Source organism: Zalophus californianus, chromosome X (assembly GCF_009762305.2).
Source record: "Zalophus californianus isolate mZalCal1 chromosome X, mZalCal1.pri.v2, whole genome shotgun sequence".
In the NCBI taxonomy this organism is placed as follows: domain Eukaryota; kingdom Metazoa; phylum Chordata; class Mammalia; order Carnivora; family Otariidae; genus Zalophus; species Zalophus californianus.
The window spans coordinates 120,288,668-120,307,223 of NC_045612.1; the positions used below are offsets into that span (position 1 = coordinate 120,288,668).

Genomic DNA, 18,556 nt, shown 5'->3' on the forward strand with positions numbered 1-18,556 from the left:
AGCAATCCTGTCATATCCTTTCTGATTTCTTTCCCTGTATTGGCCGTCAACCTACTGAAAATGATGATAGAGAAGGAAAGGGAAAGATAGGACCTTTTCCTTTCAATTTTATTATGCTCAACAGCAAGCCAAAAGTAGGCAGCTTTGGTAGAGTGTCCTCACACTGAGAAGTAACATAAAAACCGTTAGATTAATTTTGTGTACCATTTCGACTTTCTGGGTTGGAATGAAATACATGTAAATGTATAAGCTATGAAATACAAATTGTGCAATTTCACTGATTCTGCATATGACTGCAAGCTCTCATATTTGCATATAAAGCTCACTTTGCACCACAGAAGGATCACCGGTAATATTCATGCTAATAAATTAAAACTTTTAATTTTAACTTAATGAGAAGGGTGGTAAATGGCAAATAAAAAATGATGAAATATTGACAGACCACAAAAGGAAGGGAAACCCTGTAGATTTTAGTACGTTCATCTGGCTCTTTGAGGAAGGAGACTCTTGTTTTCATTTTGCAATGGGTGCGGACAATTAAGGGGTTGGCCCTGTGTACTGACCAGCACCCTTTAAGATCAACTAGTCTTCTTAGAGAGTCTCTCCCAGCCACCACCATCTGAGCTGCTATTGCCAACCTCGAGCTCCTGGAGCAGCTGAGCGACACACTCCATGAAAACAACGGAGTGACCTGCCTACTCGTGACTCAGGCTGATCCATTTGTCTGCTGGCGCAATAAAGCAATGCCACTTCTCATCAGCTTTGCAATGGAAGAGACTCCTCTCCAGAAAACGGCCATTGCTAACAAGGTTTTATTCAGGCTTTGAGGGGCAAGAGAGGACAAGGGCTTGGCAGGGAGCATGGTTCCCGACCCCCGGGGGACCATAGCAAGGCACTGTGTATCCAGCCCTCCTCTTCTCTGATGCAGGGGTGCAGACAGTCACGAAAAGACACCTGCCACAAACGTGATACCATGTCCTCTTAAGTTCAACCGATTTATTTGGCAACAGCACCCACACCCGCCAGTTGGCATTTGGCACCGGCCAGAATTTCCTGCCTGTGCCCCAGCCTTAGGTGAGGACATCAAAATTGCTCTCTGCGAGGGTTGGCTGAAGCCAGAAAGAAGAGCTCCAAAGGCCACTCAAAAGAATCAAGAGGTGGTAACAGCCTCAAGCTAGTATTTCAATTACAAGCTGTGACAGAAACCTGGTCACCCAGGTGCTTCTGCTTTTCACAGTTTGGCTGTCCCTGTGATCCCGAATGGCCTCTGTGACCCACTTCCGGTACATCCCTAGAGGCTGCAAAATAATAATAATAATAATAATAATAAGGAGAAGAAAGAACCAGTCCTGATCACCACCTAACCTGCTGTCCACAGCTCTCCTTGACGTGCATGTCCCAACTCTTTGTCAGTAAGTGGCCCAAGGAAATTCAGGTTAATTACAAAACATTCAGCTACGTTGGCTTCCTGGACAAAAAAAGCCAGGGGTTTGAGGGATTTATGCAAGAGAGATGGACAGACTAAGTAAAGCAGCAACAGTTTGAGAACAAATGCACAAGAAGCTGGAAACAGACTCTGATAGAGGGGAAGACTGCGTAGCACAGCCCTATCTGCCATATGCCAAGTGAGAACAGGAATGACAGAGTCATTTCAAAGCCTTACTTTTCAAAGCCCTTCCATCAACTCTGCAGACTTACCTTCCAGCTGGGAGCAGCAATTATTAACTCAGCAGATAGGTGCTTTGTCAGATTCGAAAGAAAACAAACCCACTCCAATGAAGGGAATAAACAGCCCCTAATGTTCAGCCAGGGAAGCTTGTGCGTTGACAGGACATAATTACCTTTCATTGCACGTAATGATATTATCACTTTTACTTTGTTCCTCCAATTCCAAAATTATAATATACCTCCCTCGCTTAAATGGATGCTTGGGCTCCTCAGGAATTCACTTAACTCAATGGCATTTGCTTTTGTCATGAGGCAATTATTTGCATTTTATGAAGAATTCATTGTGTATACTTGGAAGCAATATGTTTTATTTAAGAACTCTTCATCACAAACACCAAAAAAAAATGAGGCAAACTGCCTCTTTTCTAACACCATGCCAATTTGTAACTCTTTTAATGGTTAAAAGGTCACAAAGTAATATAGCAACCCAACTCAGATAAATCTCTCCTATTTCCATCCTTGGCACACCTTTCAGTTTCCACACACACACAAAAAACTTGTGTGTTTCATCCCCAGAATCAAAAGGTAACAACCTATGTAAGCACTCAGATCCATTTGTCCTTTGTTGGATGTCTATTAATAATGTCGGATTAATGAAGTGCGAAATTGATGTCCATTTCAAATATGAAAATTGTACAGGGGATGGTGGGTGCTACCACAGTATCCAAATTCTACCTTACAACTTTAAATTTTTAGAGAAGGAAAAGATTAAAAGAACTCATGAAAGAGAACAAATGAAGGAACTTACCCACAGAATGTGAGCCAGACTCTCTTCTGAAATCTTGGGGTAAAAATAAAGGAAAAAAAACGCCCCAAGAATAACCTCAAAAGTGCCATATAGTGCTTGAGGACAATCAGTTGCTTTTGCCCTGCTGGGGACATACTAGGTAAACAAAGCCCGGGGGAACTACTCGGGCTCAAACTTAAGGATGAAGTAAGGATTTGCTATCTCTATTTCCCATGATGACAGACTCCTATCACAGTGACTTGACAATTACGCTTGTGGTTAACAAAACAGGGAGGTGGGACACACAAGCTGCTTTCATTGCCTCAGATGATTCTTTTCTGGAACTAGATAAGGCAAAAATACCTTTCACACTGACCACTGAACTGACTGGCAGAGGGGAATGGCTAAACTTCTCCCACGATGGGCAATGTCCATCCTGGAGAATGAAGTGGAAGTTTCCACACCTCATTACATATCTCCACTATTCAGGCTTCGGGATTGAACTCTCCTGCATTACAGAGGATAGTGACTCGGTTTAACTGCCCACCATGGGAATTGCTGGCAGAGTTAAAGAACAGTGTGTCTTGTCCAATAAGCATGCAGGGCTACTTTTTGTAGGCTTACAGGGGGAAGGTAGCCAGGAATCCAACAGGCCAAAAAAGAGGAGAAGAAAAAGAAGAAGAAGAAGAAGAAGAAGAAGAAGAAGAAGAAGAAGACGACGACGACGACGACGACGACGACGATGACAAGAAAAGCAAGCCTTTCAAATGCAGAACTTGAAAAATCAGGGCATGTATTTTTGCAATGACCCTCCAGTCTCCTTTCCCACCCCCGATTGCTATCCCCAGACTCCAACTGGGCTGGCTCTTCATAAACATCTATCTTGCCAACGAGTGTTCTAATATTAATTTTGACCATGTTTTAATTTTCCTTTCAATCTTCAAAAGCCAAAGTTCCAAATTTATGAAGGCCCTTTTTTTTTTGTATTAATCCTCCCCACCCTCACAGTCCAACAAGAGTGTTTTTACTCCGTTTAACAACAACAACAAAAAGAGATATTAGGAGCAGACAGAGTTCCCTATTCTCTATGACATGTATTATATGTCTCTAAGGAAGTTAAACAGATCTTGCGCAGTTGAGTATGATGGCGGGACTATCACTTCCACCATCCTCTAAGATCATGAAAGGTAAGAAACTTGTCTCAGTGATCTTGGTATCTTCAGCATATACTAATGTTCAATAAATGTTTGGTGGATGTATGCTGGGTGGGCCAGGGAGTGCTTTTAAAAGAAGCACATGACCAGACGACCAGGCGGAGGGGCCATTTCTAAAGGATGCTGAATGGGGAGGGCAAGCCAGGGAAAGGAGGTGAGCGGGTATGGCTGCATGATCACAGGGGTGGTGATTAAGACTATGGACTACAGGGGACTTAGCATTAAATCCAATACATTAGACTCCAACACAAAGCCAAAACAACCGGGGCTTTATAGTCTGATGATGTGGAAGAAACACTAGTCTGACTCTACAGAGGATGTGGCAATCCCCAGTTCTGGGGAACCTCACCTTTTTCCCAAAAAGTAGATTCCTCAATGTAGCTCACTATCTCCCAGGTCACTTGTCAAGGTTTAATGAAACCTTTGGTCTCACAAGAATTTTCTAAACTTGCTTTATCCAAATCAGATCACATTAAGAGCAAAAGGAGGTGCTGTCTGTAATTATGTCAGAACAATATTCATAAACCAGGACTCTCCTAGGCAGACAAGGTTATATGCCTCTATCTACACTTCTCTATATGCACATATATGGATCATCTATATCTATATTCTATATCCATTTATAACTATATCCACAACTACATCTGTATCTGAATCAAGAGCTATGTTAATATTTATATTTCTATCTACAACTATATCCAAGCTTTATGCATCTAGATCCACAACCACACCGACATGTTTTTTTTTTTTTTTTTAAGATTTTATTTATTTAATTGACAGAGAGAGAGAGCGCGAGAGAGGGAACACAAGCAGGGGGAGTGGGAGAGGGAGAAGCAGGCCTCCCGCGGAGCAGGGAGCCCGATGCGGGGCTCGATCCCAGGACCCTGGGATCATGACGTGAGCTGAAGGCAGACGCTTAATGAGTCAGCCACCCAGGCGCCCCCCCCCCCCCGACATCTGTTATTTCTTGATACTGTTCTTACAGCAAACATCACAGAGTGCATCAAACTCTCTATAGTTCTTACTTTCTCTTTCCTTCTATTTCTCCCTTTCTCACCCATTTCTTAACAGGACACTCTTTCCTGAGAGTCATTCCTTCCGTTCCAGTTTCTCTCTTCCTGTCTGACTCTCTCACTTCCCCTGCTTACACGGTAATAAGAAGAAACTGACAAACTCTTCTTCTACATCTCCCGTGTTTCGTAAACTGTATTCTCTGTTGCTCAAACCAATGTATTTCATATTTTTCTGACAATAGCAACAAAAGCGGTCCTTTCCTAATGCGAAGTTTGGTATATTTGAATGTACGATGTGTTGTGACTAGGTACACGTGTAAACATTTGGAAAGCCATTTGATGAGTCTGAGTCTCGCTTTTCTCATCTGGAAATGGGAACAACATTCATCAATTAAATAATGTTGTAGGGCAGCCACCCGTCCTGTGCATTAGAATCACCGGGGGAGCTTTTGAAACTATTTCTTGGCTCTACCCAAGATCCGGAGTATGTCTGTGTTCCTCTAAAATCCATTTGTGGAAACCCTAATCCCCAGTATGATGGTATTTGGAGGTGGGGCAACTGGGCAGTGATTAGGTCATGAGGGTAGAGCTCGCATCATAAAATTAGGGAACTTCTAAGAAAAGACATAGAGATAGGATCCCTCTCTCTTTGTCATGTCAGGGTACGGAGAAAAGACAACTATCTCAAGCCAAGAAGAGGGCCGTCACCAAGAATCCGGCCTTGCCAGCACACTGACTGTTGATTTCTCAGACTCTAGAACTGTGAGAAATAAAGTGCTGTATTTCAGCCACCCAGTCTTTCGTAGATTATTATAAACCCCCGGCAGACTATGACAACCAGACATCAGGATTTTAAAGTTCCTGAACCTATTTCAAAGGGCAGCAAACCTTGATAACCAGTAGTCTATTGTCTATATAATGCTATACAAATGTACATTCATACGTGCATAATGGCATTAAAATTTTGTAACCCTATGCATTACCAGTTTTTTTATAAAATATAAGGTATTGGTTCCACTCTAAACAATTGGGGATGGGAAAAGGAACATGAAATTTGAACACATTTAACTACCGTGGGCTGCGTTCTGAAGGACTCATCAAGATAGAATTAGCTCATTATTGAGCCAGAAAACTCTAACTTTGAACATGGGAAGCCTGGATCTTCCCATAGCTTCATTAGTAACTTGAAAGTAGTTGTACCACCAACAAAACCAATTGTCTGATTTGGGATATCATTTGGATCCTAAGACAAGATAAAAAAAGAAGACATCTAACATCTTTCAAAGAGAATATGTAAAAGAGTGAGAAATTAAATGCAAAGGTGCTAATTACTAGTCACAGCTTAATTTTCAAATTGTTCTTTTAACTCACAAAACTAATGAGTAGGGATATACTCCACACCGCAAACCAGAGCTCGACAGAAACTTGAGTAATTAGAGTATTTCTTTGTAATGGAGAGTACTCAGTAGATAAGAAAACAACGCCCTCAGAATGATTCTCATTTATAAAACCCACTAGCGATAAAGAACAAACACTTTTGAAATAAGTACTGTTCTTCACATCTGCTAACAATGAGTCTGAGAGAGCCGTGGAAACTTACTTTTCCAGTAAAAAAACCCTACAGATTTGGGGGCACCTGGGTGGCTAAGTAGGCTGAGAGGCCAACGCTTGATTTCTGCTCAGGTCATGATCTCGGGATCCTGAAATGGAGCCTGGTGTTGGGCTCTGGACTCAGCAGGGAGCCTCCTTGAGATTCTCTCCGGCTCCCTCAGCCCCTCTCCCAGCTTGGGTGCAAGAGCACGTGCGCGCCCTCTCTCTACACCTTACGGCTTGGGAAGAGTGACACTGGGGGCATTGGTTTTTAATGCTGCTATTTAGTAATCAGTGCAGGTTTCTCTATGAAGTTGCTGATTTACACTTACAGGTCGTAACAGCCGGCAGGAGGCCAGTGTAAATGGTACATGTACAGGTGGGCTTGCCCTTAAAAATGTCAAGGACATGAAGGGAAATGCATGTGGCTAGGGCTAGCTGGCATTCCTGGCATCTACAACCAACAGGCCTTGGTTTGGGTTTCCATCTATTATTATTGGTCAACCGGTTTGGAATGCATTCGAGCCCAAATCCAACGAGAAAAAAGAAAAATCCATTTTCCTTGGAAAAGTCTAAGATACACCTCCATAAATTTATAATCTGAATCTTTTAGAAAGTACATTCTTATTGTTTTGAGTCAAAGCATCCAGGCCACCTCAACTGAGCCAATTACATGCATTCATAACGATGTTACAAAATAGATAGCACAATGTAATATGACAAAATATCATCTTTTCAGCATTATAAAGCACTCGGGTAAACCGTACGGAATGAACAACTCAGAATCTAGGGTATAAGCAAAACTGTTAGTCTTTCTTCCAGTCTTTGTGCTTTCTGGGAGCTTCTACTCCCACGGCCAATTCCAGTGTAGTTTTTTATGGTAGCACATCCTCAAGAAAGCCTCGAAGAGCCAGAGGACCACTGCCCACAGGCTCCCTGTAGTGGGCCATGTTCACGGGCAACTTGAAACTTCCCAGAAGGCCAGGCCCTCAGGAACAAATTGTACTCTGAAGAGTACTGCTCTCCCCTTTGCAGGAAATTCAAGAAAAAGGAGAGATTTGGGCCGCAAAGACTGGAAATCTGACCAAAACGTTCATATGTTTTTCTCATAGATAGCTTCCCATAATCACCTGGAGGTGCTGGGCTGTGCAAAGACCGAATCCCCATAAACAATCTTTTCTTTCTTTCTTTTTTTTTTTTACATATTTATTTATTTATTCATTTGACAGAGAGAGACACAGCGAGAGAGGCAACACAAGCAGGGGGAGTGGGAGAGGGAGAAGCAGGCTTCCCCCAGTGCAGGGAGCCCGACGCAGGGCTCGATCCCAGGACCCTGGGATCATGCCCTGAGCCGAAGGCAAACGCTTAATGACTGAGCCACCCAGGCGCCCCCCCCCCCAAAAACAATCTTGAAAGATAATTTTATCTTTATAAACATGGTCCCCCACCTCATAGTGACCCTGTCTGCTTATCAGCCCCCACAGTCAGATTGACGAGAACAAAGAAATGCAGCCTGTAGTTTGAAAAATGCTTCCCTTGGCATCCAGTCTCAACTCAACTGTATTAGCTTAGGATCAAACATGCTTACTGATCTAGAATTTATTTTAAAAATTCTCCTACTTAAGAATATTCCACATGGGTTGTAAAAGAAAGCAGGGTAGATCCTTGCTTTTTTGCTAAGTGCAATAGGAAGACTCATCTCATACCATTGCGAAAAACCAGAGACCTATAGCCACTGATGTCTCCAAAATTCTTTGGTGGTTCCTCCGAAAGGTAAACACAGAATTATCTTATGATCCAGTGATTACACTGCTAGGTATATACCCACAAGAATTGCAAGCAAGGACCCATACAGATACTTATAAAGCACTGGTCACAGCAACATTATTCATGAGACCCAAAAGGTGCAGACAACCCTCATTTCCATTGACAGATGAATGGTTAAACAAATGAGGGCTATCCATAAAATGGATTATGTACAATGGAACATTATTCGGCCTTGAAAAGGAATAAAATTGTTATATATACCACGCCACGTAAGAAACGTTGAGGACATTATGCTAAGTGAAATAAGCTATACACAGAACAAGTATTTTATGATTTCACTTATATGAGATATCTACAATAGGCAGATTCATAGCGACAGAAAGTAAAACAGAGCTTACCAGCGGGGTGGGGGATGGGAAATTATTTTTTAATGGGTACAGATTTTCTGTTGGGCATGATGATAAAGTTCTAGAAATGGAGAGTGGTTAATGGTTGTACAATGTTCTGAATGTACTTAAATGTCACAGAACTGTGTACCCCAAAAGGTGAAAATGTTAGAAGAATTTACCTTTTTGCTATATACATTTTAACCCATTAAAAAAAAAAAGAAAGCACCACAAAGGTCCAAAATCTCAGCCAGTGTCAGCGAGAGGAACGCATATAATGCTGTTAGCTCATGTTTTTCGTTACGAATGACCCAGCAACATTCCTGTCTTGACCAACTCTACAAAGCAACTGAAATGATAGTCCTCCATGTCAAACTTTAGTTCTAGCCTCAGACAGTGGGTACAACTGGCCTCGGATTTACTAATGAACACTTTTGCTCTTTCCCAGAAGGACCTTACTGTAGTGAGAATTATCCGCCTAACATGGCACGCGACCCACTATGAAGCAACTGCATGTCACAAGACATAGAGGACAGAGGAGATTAAGCAGCTTGACCGATGACCTCCACATGTCTATGAGCCCCAAAGGGAGGCATGTTAATTCTCTGAGTCAAGGCTGGAAACAGAGACAAAGAACGGGAATAAGATTTCACAGTTCAAGCCATCAGTTCCACCTACTTGATGAAGCAGTCTCGGCCATCCCGGTTCGCAGTCATCTCCCATCCATAGGGTGGCGCCTGGTTCAAGCCCCAGGTGCCCGAGGGAGGTGGCCAGCCAGAAGACTTCGTCCTGTGGCTGGTGAGGAAAAAAAAAAGAGAGAGAAAGAAAAGCATCATTACACCTGACACCTGAACATTTCTTCTGAGACAAACTCCAGAAGGAGCACGGGGTTCGCTCCTCTCAGTTGGGGGCTATATCCTCAGAGGATTGAATGAATAAATACAATGCGTGATTTTACGACAGGTACCATGCTCATCAGTTTTCCTCACACTGTCTTCCTTCCTTCCTCACAGACACCCCATGAGGGAAGTACGTGTATTCCATTTTACAGATGAGGAAACAACGAACGGCTCAGAAAGATTAAATAACATTATGAAGGGCACATTATCCATTTTGAACAAAAGTTTTGCACACATTCCATTACGCTATGCCTCCTGATACCAGACATCAGGAAGTGTGGCAGATAAGTAGATATCACACGCAATATCAAGACATAGACGTAAAGGCTGTTTTTATGGATATGAAGCAAATAACCCGAAGCCACAATTTCCTGGCCTCCCCGAACCAAAGCACAGAATTTCCACTCGTATTAACCACGTTCCAGTCAAAGTGAGATATAACCCAGAGACAAACTCTCCATTTAAGTTGCAGAGAAAATCCACTTGCTAGCTTTTACACTTTCAATTCAAACCCTGAATTTCAATCATCAGCAAAAGGGAAGGGTAGGCTATGGAGAACCTTCTAGAAGCCTGCGTTCCCAAGCGCAAGAGGAAAGGTGAAGTAACTGCATGTGACAAGCAATTGTGACAGGCAGGGACGGCACAGTCACAATCTCCAACCAGAGGGCAAAAGCCCAGGTTCTGGAGCATTGCTGAGTCCTGGCTGTTCCTCTGCCACCAAGGACCTCCAGAACTTCTACCGTTTGCTCAACAACACTGAAAACTGCTTCAGAGCAAAATCACAAGAGGAAATATCAAGTGCCGTTTTTGGATTGGCCAATATCCTTCATCATTCGGTCCACCCACCCCATGTGAATTTCTGGATGGCCTCGGAGACCTTCCAGGCACTTGCAGACTGCAAACTGGGGTCCAAGCGACGGGTGGGGGTGGGGAGGAAAGCAGTGCTCACACTTCCAGGGCCTTGCACTCAGCATCTGAGTAGAGCACCTGGTAGCCTTTGACAGGGCACCAGGGACCACACGCACAAGGTGCACAGGCCTGTGTGGGCAGCGGTCCAAAGCTAGCAGCCCCCCTGCTGCAAGCATCCAAAGACAGGGTATCAGCTTTTCTGAAAGGAGGCACCTCCGAATCCCCCAGAACACAGGGCAACTCACCCCCACGTCACACCCAACGCACACATCTGATCATAACCCAACACCTCTCTGCAGGGGAAACAAGCCCATTTCCAGTAAGACTTCTCGATGGGAAGTATCTTGCATAATTTCAACCACCTCTGTTGCTGTTTTTTAAACTTTCCTTTCAGGTTTCCCACATCCTTCATGAAGCGTGGTGAGCAAAGTTCACAAATCTGATACAGGTCTGGCAAATTTAAAATCCCCACCATAGGATTCTTTCTCGCCCTTAGACCATTAAAATAAAAGACAAGGCAACAGTTTCTGTTCCTCTTCTCTGTGCAAAAGTCAGCAGGGGCAGTTTCCTCTGGAGATTTTATAAAAACGGGCTGCTTCCCTACAGTTAGAGAACACATGAATTTGCCATCCCCTGGAAAGAAAAAAAAAAAAATAAATAAACGCCAATTTCTCTGAAGCAGCAGAGAACACATTTGGAGAGCTTTCTGAGGTTGGACCAAGAACACAAGCCCTTAGTCGATGAACACACCATATCCTGTTATTAAAAAGTTTTCCAAAAGCAGTAGTACAGTAAGAGGTAACACAAGAAATACTCTAGTGAAAGACTGTTCACGTAGAGAATGCAACTGTTTACACTGGATGAGTAAATTATGCACTGTATCAGAATGTTAATCGTTGCCAGAGAGGGCTAACTTACTAAAAACAAACTGTCTCTTCTTTTAGGTATTCTCTTTCACTGGCCACAGCCACCAATGCCTAAATCACTAAAATAAAGACACAGGCTTCCTAATGTAATTGATGTGTAAAACATGGTATTAGTAGGCCTGAATTTTATTATAAAGTACATTCTGTCCTGTACAGTATGTTCAGAAAGCAGAAAACAGTTCATGAAGATGTATTCCAGTAAAGACTTTGGTCATAAAACACCCAATGAAGCACGAATACTAGAGAAATTTACAAGTGCTAATTTAGTTACTTCAGTTCAAGGACATCAGCTGATATTAAAAAACTGAATAATTAAAAATCAGATATGTCTGTACGTCTATTAAGGTGTTGCCATAAAATACATGGGTTGGAAAGGAATTAGTACAACTTAGCAAATTAAAATGCACAAAGAACAAAAAAATAACACCCTAAGTATCTAAACGTAACAGTCTTAACAAAAATCAAGGACAAAGGTCATAATTATAGAAAGATTTGGCTCCCACTTCTATGAGTGGGATTGCTGGAGTTCCACCCAACAATACGTACCTTATGAGCTGATTGTTTGCTCTACCTTTACTAGGGACCTCCTTTCCTGGCTCCAACCTCTGTGTCTTCACCAAACCCTCCACCACTCACAAATGTGCCCATCCCAGAACTGCTGAGAGACAGTCTTTTCCACCAGGAATGCAAAGAGTTAGCATCTCGCAGAGCAGTAGATGGGGCCAGTGCTCACAAAAGTAGAGTTCACTTACTGGTTTGTACCAGAGGCCTCTCTGGTGCAGATATTATACCTACGCTGACACAGTTCTGTGCAGAACTCCTCCTGTTGGGAAAAAATACTGACTCTGGGTCCCAGTGTGAGATGCATGCCCTTTATTTCCCCCAATCTCCCAAAGAGTCCATTCGGAGATCCCGGGGAGTCTTCCCAAGGACTGATACCTTTTGTTATTGCTCTTCTTTGAAGGAGGTCTCACTTTTCTTGTCCAAGTTCCTATTAGCCTCTGTGGTGCTCCTGACCACTTCACAGACTGTTCTGTAAGTAGATACCTGCAGTGCTGCTCAGGAGCCAGCAGGACTGAGGATGATAAGCAGGCTGGCCCCACTGAGATCATTTCAAGAATGTTCTCCAGCGCAGCGTTACTACCAGAATTGCCAACTGTAAACATAGGATATCATGTTCAATGTGAATTCCGTATAAACAACAATTTTCTTTGCATCAGAAGATCTCACATAATATTTGAGGGTTCCTTATATACTAAAAAATGGATTCATCATTTATATGAAATTCAAATTTGACTAGACATCCTATATTTTATCAGCAAACTCTAGCACCTCAAATAATTGAATACCCAGATTTTCTTCCACAATCAAAGAAGACAGCTTATCCACGGAACTAAAATATCATAGCCCAGAATTCTGGACTTACCCTCACCTAGTAGTGGGACCAAATACTACTCTCACAGGGTCTATGATGTGCTAAAGAAGCACCCTCAGCTCCCTGACTAGCCTCAAACCAAAGTACACCCTCCTAATGTGTCCGTGGGAGTGACAGGGGGGTTACAAGTAGTCATGAGTTAGGGGTTGATCTATTTCCCACATTGAGCTGGTAAGAATCACCTCACAGTGCTTGGTAACTATAAAGATAACGAGACCCTAGAAATTATGATTTAGCAGGTCTGGGTTAGAACTAGGAATCTATGAGTGAATGAGTACATGTGTGTGCTGAAACAAGCAATTCACATAATTCTCTTTTGGATAGGACTGCTAGATTTACCAATGCAAAGGAAACAAAAGAAAACAAGAATGTCCATGTCAATTGAAATTTCAGATACGTAATGAATAATTTTTAGCGTAAGTGTAACCCATGCAATATTGGGAAATATTGATAAAAAAAAATAAACATCCAGATTCAACTGGATATCCTGTATTTTATATAGGAGCCATGGGGCTTGGGGAACACTAGTCCCTGCTACTCAAAGTTTGTATGAAAATCCAACGGTATGAGAATCTACTGGGTTCTTGGCATGACGTGAAATCTGCATTTTATCAAGAGCCCCAAGTAATTCCCATATGCATTCAAATTTTCTAACCACAGCCCAAATCACTGATTTCCAATGTGAAGCCTCGCAGCAGGTTGGAATCACATGGTGAAAATTGTTAACTCCAGATGCCTGGGATGGAGGCCAAGCACTTGAGTCAGAATATCTGAGGATGAAGCCTAGGCATTGTTATTTCACCCCAAGATGGCCACCCACTGATCAAAGTCATTCTATATTTGTATTTGAGCTGATTGAATCAGAGCAGCAATGCGTGGCGCTCAAGAGCCTGTACAATTTGCAGCAGCGGGTTCTCCCAAGTGTGGCCCCAGGGACAGCAGCGGCCGCACCAAGGCCTCTGTCACAAATGCAAATTCATATGCATCACCCAAGACCTATCAACACAAAATGCTGAGGTGATGGGGCTGACCAAGCAAACCTCTGTTTAACAAGCCTGCAGGCAAGGCTGGGGCCCACTCAACTTTGCTAACCACTGAGTTAGAATCTGACTCTCTTTAATCCAAGCCCTACCATTTCTTTTCCACAATCTTCAACAAGTTCCTCAACCTCTAACGCACTTGGTCCCAGCCACTCCTCTATAAAGGCTGGTAAGAGGACCAGGTCCTTGGAACAATTAGTTTTGTAAGGCACTTCCTACAGTATGTGCCAGAAAGTCTCTGCTAAATAAGTCCCAACCTAACTTAGACTGGAGACAACAAGGGACTTTGCGGGTACAGCAAGAATGGGCGTCCACACTCGTTCTCTAAACAGAAGAAGGGTGAATGGCTCAGTCCTCTATTCTTTTCCAGTCTGGCAAGAGCAGGGTGATAAGGGGCCGAATCAAGCCAGGTTACACCTTCTTCCCGGGACACAAGTTGAGTTCAGCTGTTCTAAAGGCAGAGGAAACATCAGAAAGTTTGGCCCAGGAACCAGTAACCCCCGCTGTGTGTGTGATCCTAGGTAGAGAAGCCAATTTCCACCGCTCTCAGGCCCCACCTTGAGATTGTCTGCAACCGCAGGTTCCGTCACTGCAGCCCCGAGATCACGGTTGTGTGAACCACTTTCAAACACTTAGCTCAGCCTTCAGAATAGCGACCTACATTGCCAGGGCTATTTCAGTCATTCCAGAAATTCCCGGCCGCTGACTGAACTGCTTTGCAGTGCTGTGCTTTCTCACATCTATTGTTTGCAACAGATCGAAAAGGGTCTGGACAAAAAAGATCTTCAGAGATGAGAGGAAGTGAGAGCAGCCAGGAAGTGGAGGGGGAGAGCTGCGGGAACTACCGGTTTAGGGACCAGCGGCGGAAGCCACGCCCCGGGTCCTCCTGTGTACCCGCCTCCAGGCCCCAGACGCAGTGCGGGTGGCCAATCTGCCCCGGGAGAAGGCGGGCTCTTAGAAACCATGGGCAGGCCAGTACAGTGACCTGGGTGGGGGTCTAGAAACACGACTCGGGAGGAGAGAAAGGGATGACCTCTGGGAGAAGGACGGTGAGTGAGGTCTGGGTTCACAGTCCTGACGCAAACCCGTTCAAATGCTGCGGCTCACGAGCTTTGTGACCCTGGACTCTAAACTCGCCCTACTTAATTTTCATCACCTGTAAGACAGGCTTAGTCTCGCTCAGTGGTTCTCACCTGTGGGGGGGTTTGCCACCAGGAAGACATTATTTTGGAGACCAGTGAGGTGGTCACAAACGGGGCAAGGGGAGGCACCCCAGGCACTTAGTGGGTACAAAGCATGGAGGCTGCTACACTTCCCCCAGGACACAACTCACCCCCAACACAAAGACAAAAGGACATTAGTGCCCCTGCTTAGCTCCTAAAGTTGTCGTGCGAAAGAAACAAAATGATGAACCTACAGTTCTGACCACTTTCCTTGATAGATACATGGGCTCAAAACACTTTGGTTGAAAAACAAACACGCAGAACACCCCACACAGTCTCAAAGTTTCCACTTAAAGGCAAATTCAGATAAGCAGAACCTGTGTTTCCATCACAATGAAAGAGTTCAAAACTGAGGTTTGCCACCGAAAGCTTCAAGGCTTTGGGTAAATCATTTCGCCTCTCAGGGTTTTAGTCCTATGCGTAAAAATAAAAACACCAACAATCCAGCTCTCAGTGATGTTATGCAGACACATAATACGTGCCAAGCACTAAGGTCCAGTGGTCGACTCACTGAGAATAGTCTCATCAAATGCTGTTGTGTTAGAAGTGGTTATCATCGTAATGAAGGTAATTTTAGTATTTGACCTCATAGTTTAAACATCACTTCTACATACAGAATTTCTTTTGATGCAAAGTCGGCTTCATCATGGAACAAAATACCTGCTAAAGCATTCATGTTTTTGTTTTAAAGATGCAGAAATGGACCTCAGAGAGAATGTATAACTTAGCCCATAGCCAATGGCATCACTGGAGGGAAACATGGGCAGCCATGGACTTGGACTGGAGACCACATGTTGTGGCAAGCACTGTCTGTTTCGTGGATTGTACTAGGGATGGAAATGGTGGGGAAGAGGGTATAGCCTCCGAAAAATCTCCCCATGCACAGATCCTACTGCTGTGACACAGCTAGTTAGGAGAATGTCTATGATGAACCCAGGGCTTCCTGCCCCAAATTCCTCTTACTTACACAGTGTCATTATGAAGTGTGACTTCAACATATGGGCTTATTTAGATACCTGGTAATATTTTGGACGACTAGTCAGAATTAACCTGTATCATTTGAAACGGGTTTTGAGAAATGAATTCTTACGTCCACTTCAGAGAGTGTAAAACCTAAGCCACCTCTATTCAGTTACTCATCCCGGACACACAATGAACTTACAAATCCAACAAAATCCAATTCTTCCCCAGAATTTGATCATCCTTATCTCTTTGGACTCACAGAGATTATTTTCAGAATACCCCAAGGTTATATAGTGTTACAGATGATATTACAAAATGTAAAGCGTGTTCTCATTTGTATTGCTCTAAGTGGTGGCTGGATTACAGTATCCAAAACTCTACAAGAATTCCTAACATCACACGATATACAAGCAGGTTAAATACAAAGTATCTTGTGGGTTGACTGGCCATTTGGTTTAAGGTAAAGGAAGTAGAGAGGGATGGAGACAAATGAATAAAGCATGCTTCTGAGGGCGCCTGGGCGGCTCAGTCAGTGAAGCATCTTGATTTCGGCTCAGGTCATGATCTCAGGGTCCTGGGATCCGTTCCCAGGTCAGGCTCCTTACTCAGTGAGGAGTTTCCTTGAGGTTCTTTCTCTCCCTCTTCCTCTGCCCCACTAGCGCTCTCTCTCCTTCTCTTTCTCAATCTCTCTATAAAATAAATGAATAAATCTTAAAAAAAAAAATAAAGGAATGTTCTGGATGAATTCAAAAAGCTCCATGATTAGTGGCAGCCTTGTTCCTATAATGACCGACTCTCTGTGCCTCAATTGGACGAGAAGGGTTCCGCTGGGACAGTGTTTCGGGTCTCAGTGGATCAGGGAGGAATTGACTGGCCAAGTCTTTTAGCTCCAGTCAATCATGCTACTGACACAAAGACACATCTTGAATTAGCTGCATTGTGCTGTCTCAGAACGTAACTCTCTTCATCCAATCAGGCTGTAGTACAGAAGTCACAGTATGTCGGTCTCATGAGGCAACAGCTTTCCATCCAACTGCCCTTTATTAGACACATCGAGTGCAGGTGCATGTGCAGAAAGCCTGATTGGTAAGATAAGAATAATATCAAAGCCGGGGCGCGTGGGTGGCTCAGATGGTTAAGCGTCTGCCTTCGGCACAGGTCATGGTCCCAGGGTCCTGGGATCGAGTCCCGCATCGGGCTCCCTGCTGAGCAGGGAGCCTGCTTCTCCCTCTGCTTCTCTCTCTCTTTGTCTCTCATGAATAAATAAATAAAATCTTTAAAAAAAAAAGAATAAGATCAAAGCCATACAGACAGAAGTAAAAATCATCCCACCAACTATTTATAAGATTTCACTTCTGTTTTAACAAGAAATACAAAAATATACAGTAAAAGGGGAATAGAAGTTAGTTAAAAGCTCATTTATTTATTTATTTATTTATTTAAAGATTTATTTATTATTTATTTTGAGAGAGTGAGGGTGAGAGAGAGAGAGAGAGAGTACATGAGAGGGGGGAGGGTCAGAGGGAGAAGCAGACTCCCTGCTGAGCAGGGAGCCCGATGTGGGACTCGATCCCGGGACTCCAGGATCATGACCTGAGCCGAAGGCAGTCGCTTAACCAACTGAGCCACCCAGGCGCCCTAAAAGCTCATTTAAATAATGACAAATCGCATAAACACCCACAATATATACATTCCAAAGTCATTAGATTCAAACAAAAATGTATTATTAATCAAGAGGTTAACTATGGTAAAAGACATTTGGATATAATTTTAATAACCAAATTAAAAAATTTTTCGGATTGCTTTCATTAGCTTCACATACCAAGAGTCCCTAAACGTTGCACACAGTGCTGGCCATTAATGACAGATGAAGAAGGTTTGCCTTAAGTTAAACTTCTCTTTTTTGCAAAGTGCATTTGTATGTATTAGCTAGCTGAATTCTCTAATTCTGTGAATTGAGAAGGACAATTATAATTAGCCCTGTACTATGAAAACTAAAACAGATAGAGACTGGACACAGTAGCCAAGGATTCCCAGAAAGGCGATACAGAGCTCTATGTAGGAACATTCACGCAGTCAAGGATGGAGCCACTTTTGCTGGAATGCTGTCGCACTACTACCGGGTTCAGAGTCCTAGCTCCGAGGTAACCACATGATGTCAACTGGGTATGCTAAGCCTGGCGCACACCTGTGAAGGGGGTCTTCCTCACCTTTATACTCTATTATTCACACTAGTATCTAGCACATAAGAGAGACTCAGTATGAACTGAATTAATAAAGGAAGCCAAGGTACAAGATGCTGGTCACACAGAATCCTAGGCATTAAATCTGAGGCTTCCTGCCTTCGGGCATTTAACAGTCGATGAGAGGAAGAGGGCAAGGTAATGAGATTAATAAATGCTCTTAGGCAGGAGCATTCTGGGAACTTTCATAGGTTATTCGTTTTTAAATCTCGTGACAGGTAAAAAAAGGGGGGCTGGCTGTCACTGTGATGGCTAATCCAACAATAGATACCATTCAGCCGTAAACCCAAATGGTACATGAAGACTGTTTGCTGTAAGATTTACAGTTAAATGAACAAAATTGATTACAAAAGGAGTGACCACAGCATGATCGAGTATGTAAAAGGAAAAGTCTATGTACACAGGCCTAACAAAACTGTACGAAGGAGGGATCAAAAGTCGCTGTCCATCAGTTGTGGGATGGAGGTGGTTTTTTGGGGGGGGCGTGGTTTCC

The 18,556-nt window shown here is 43.3% G+C and overlaps 1 protein-coding gene across 4 annotated transcripts in view; it reads right to left on the reverse strand.

Moving 5' to 3' along the window:
• The window catches only part of FRMPD4 (FERM and PDZ domain containing 4), a 551,594-nt gene that overhangs the window by 185,741 nt on the left and 347,297 nt on the right, over positions 1–18,556 (reverse strand). For all 4 annotated transcript variants that reach the window (XM_027609162.2, XM_027609161.1, XM_027609160.1 and 1 more), the window contains exon 2: positions 9,104–9,220. In XM_027609162.2, the coding sequence (XP_027464963.1) occupies positions 9,104–9,220 (117 nt within the window). The remainder of the gene's footprint in view (positions 1–9,103; positions 9,221–18,556) is intronic.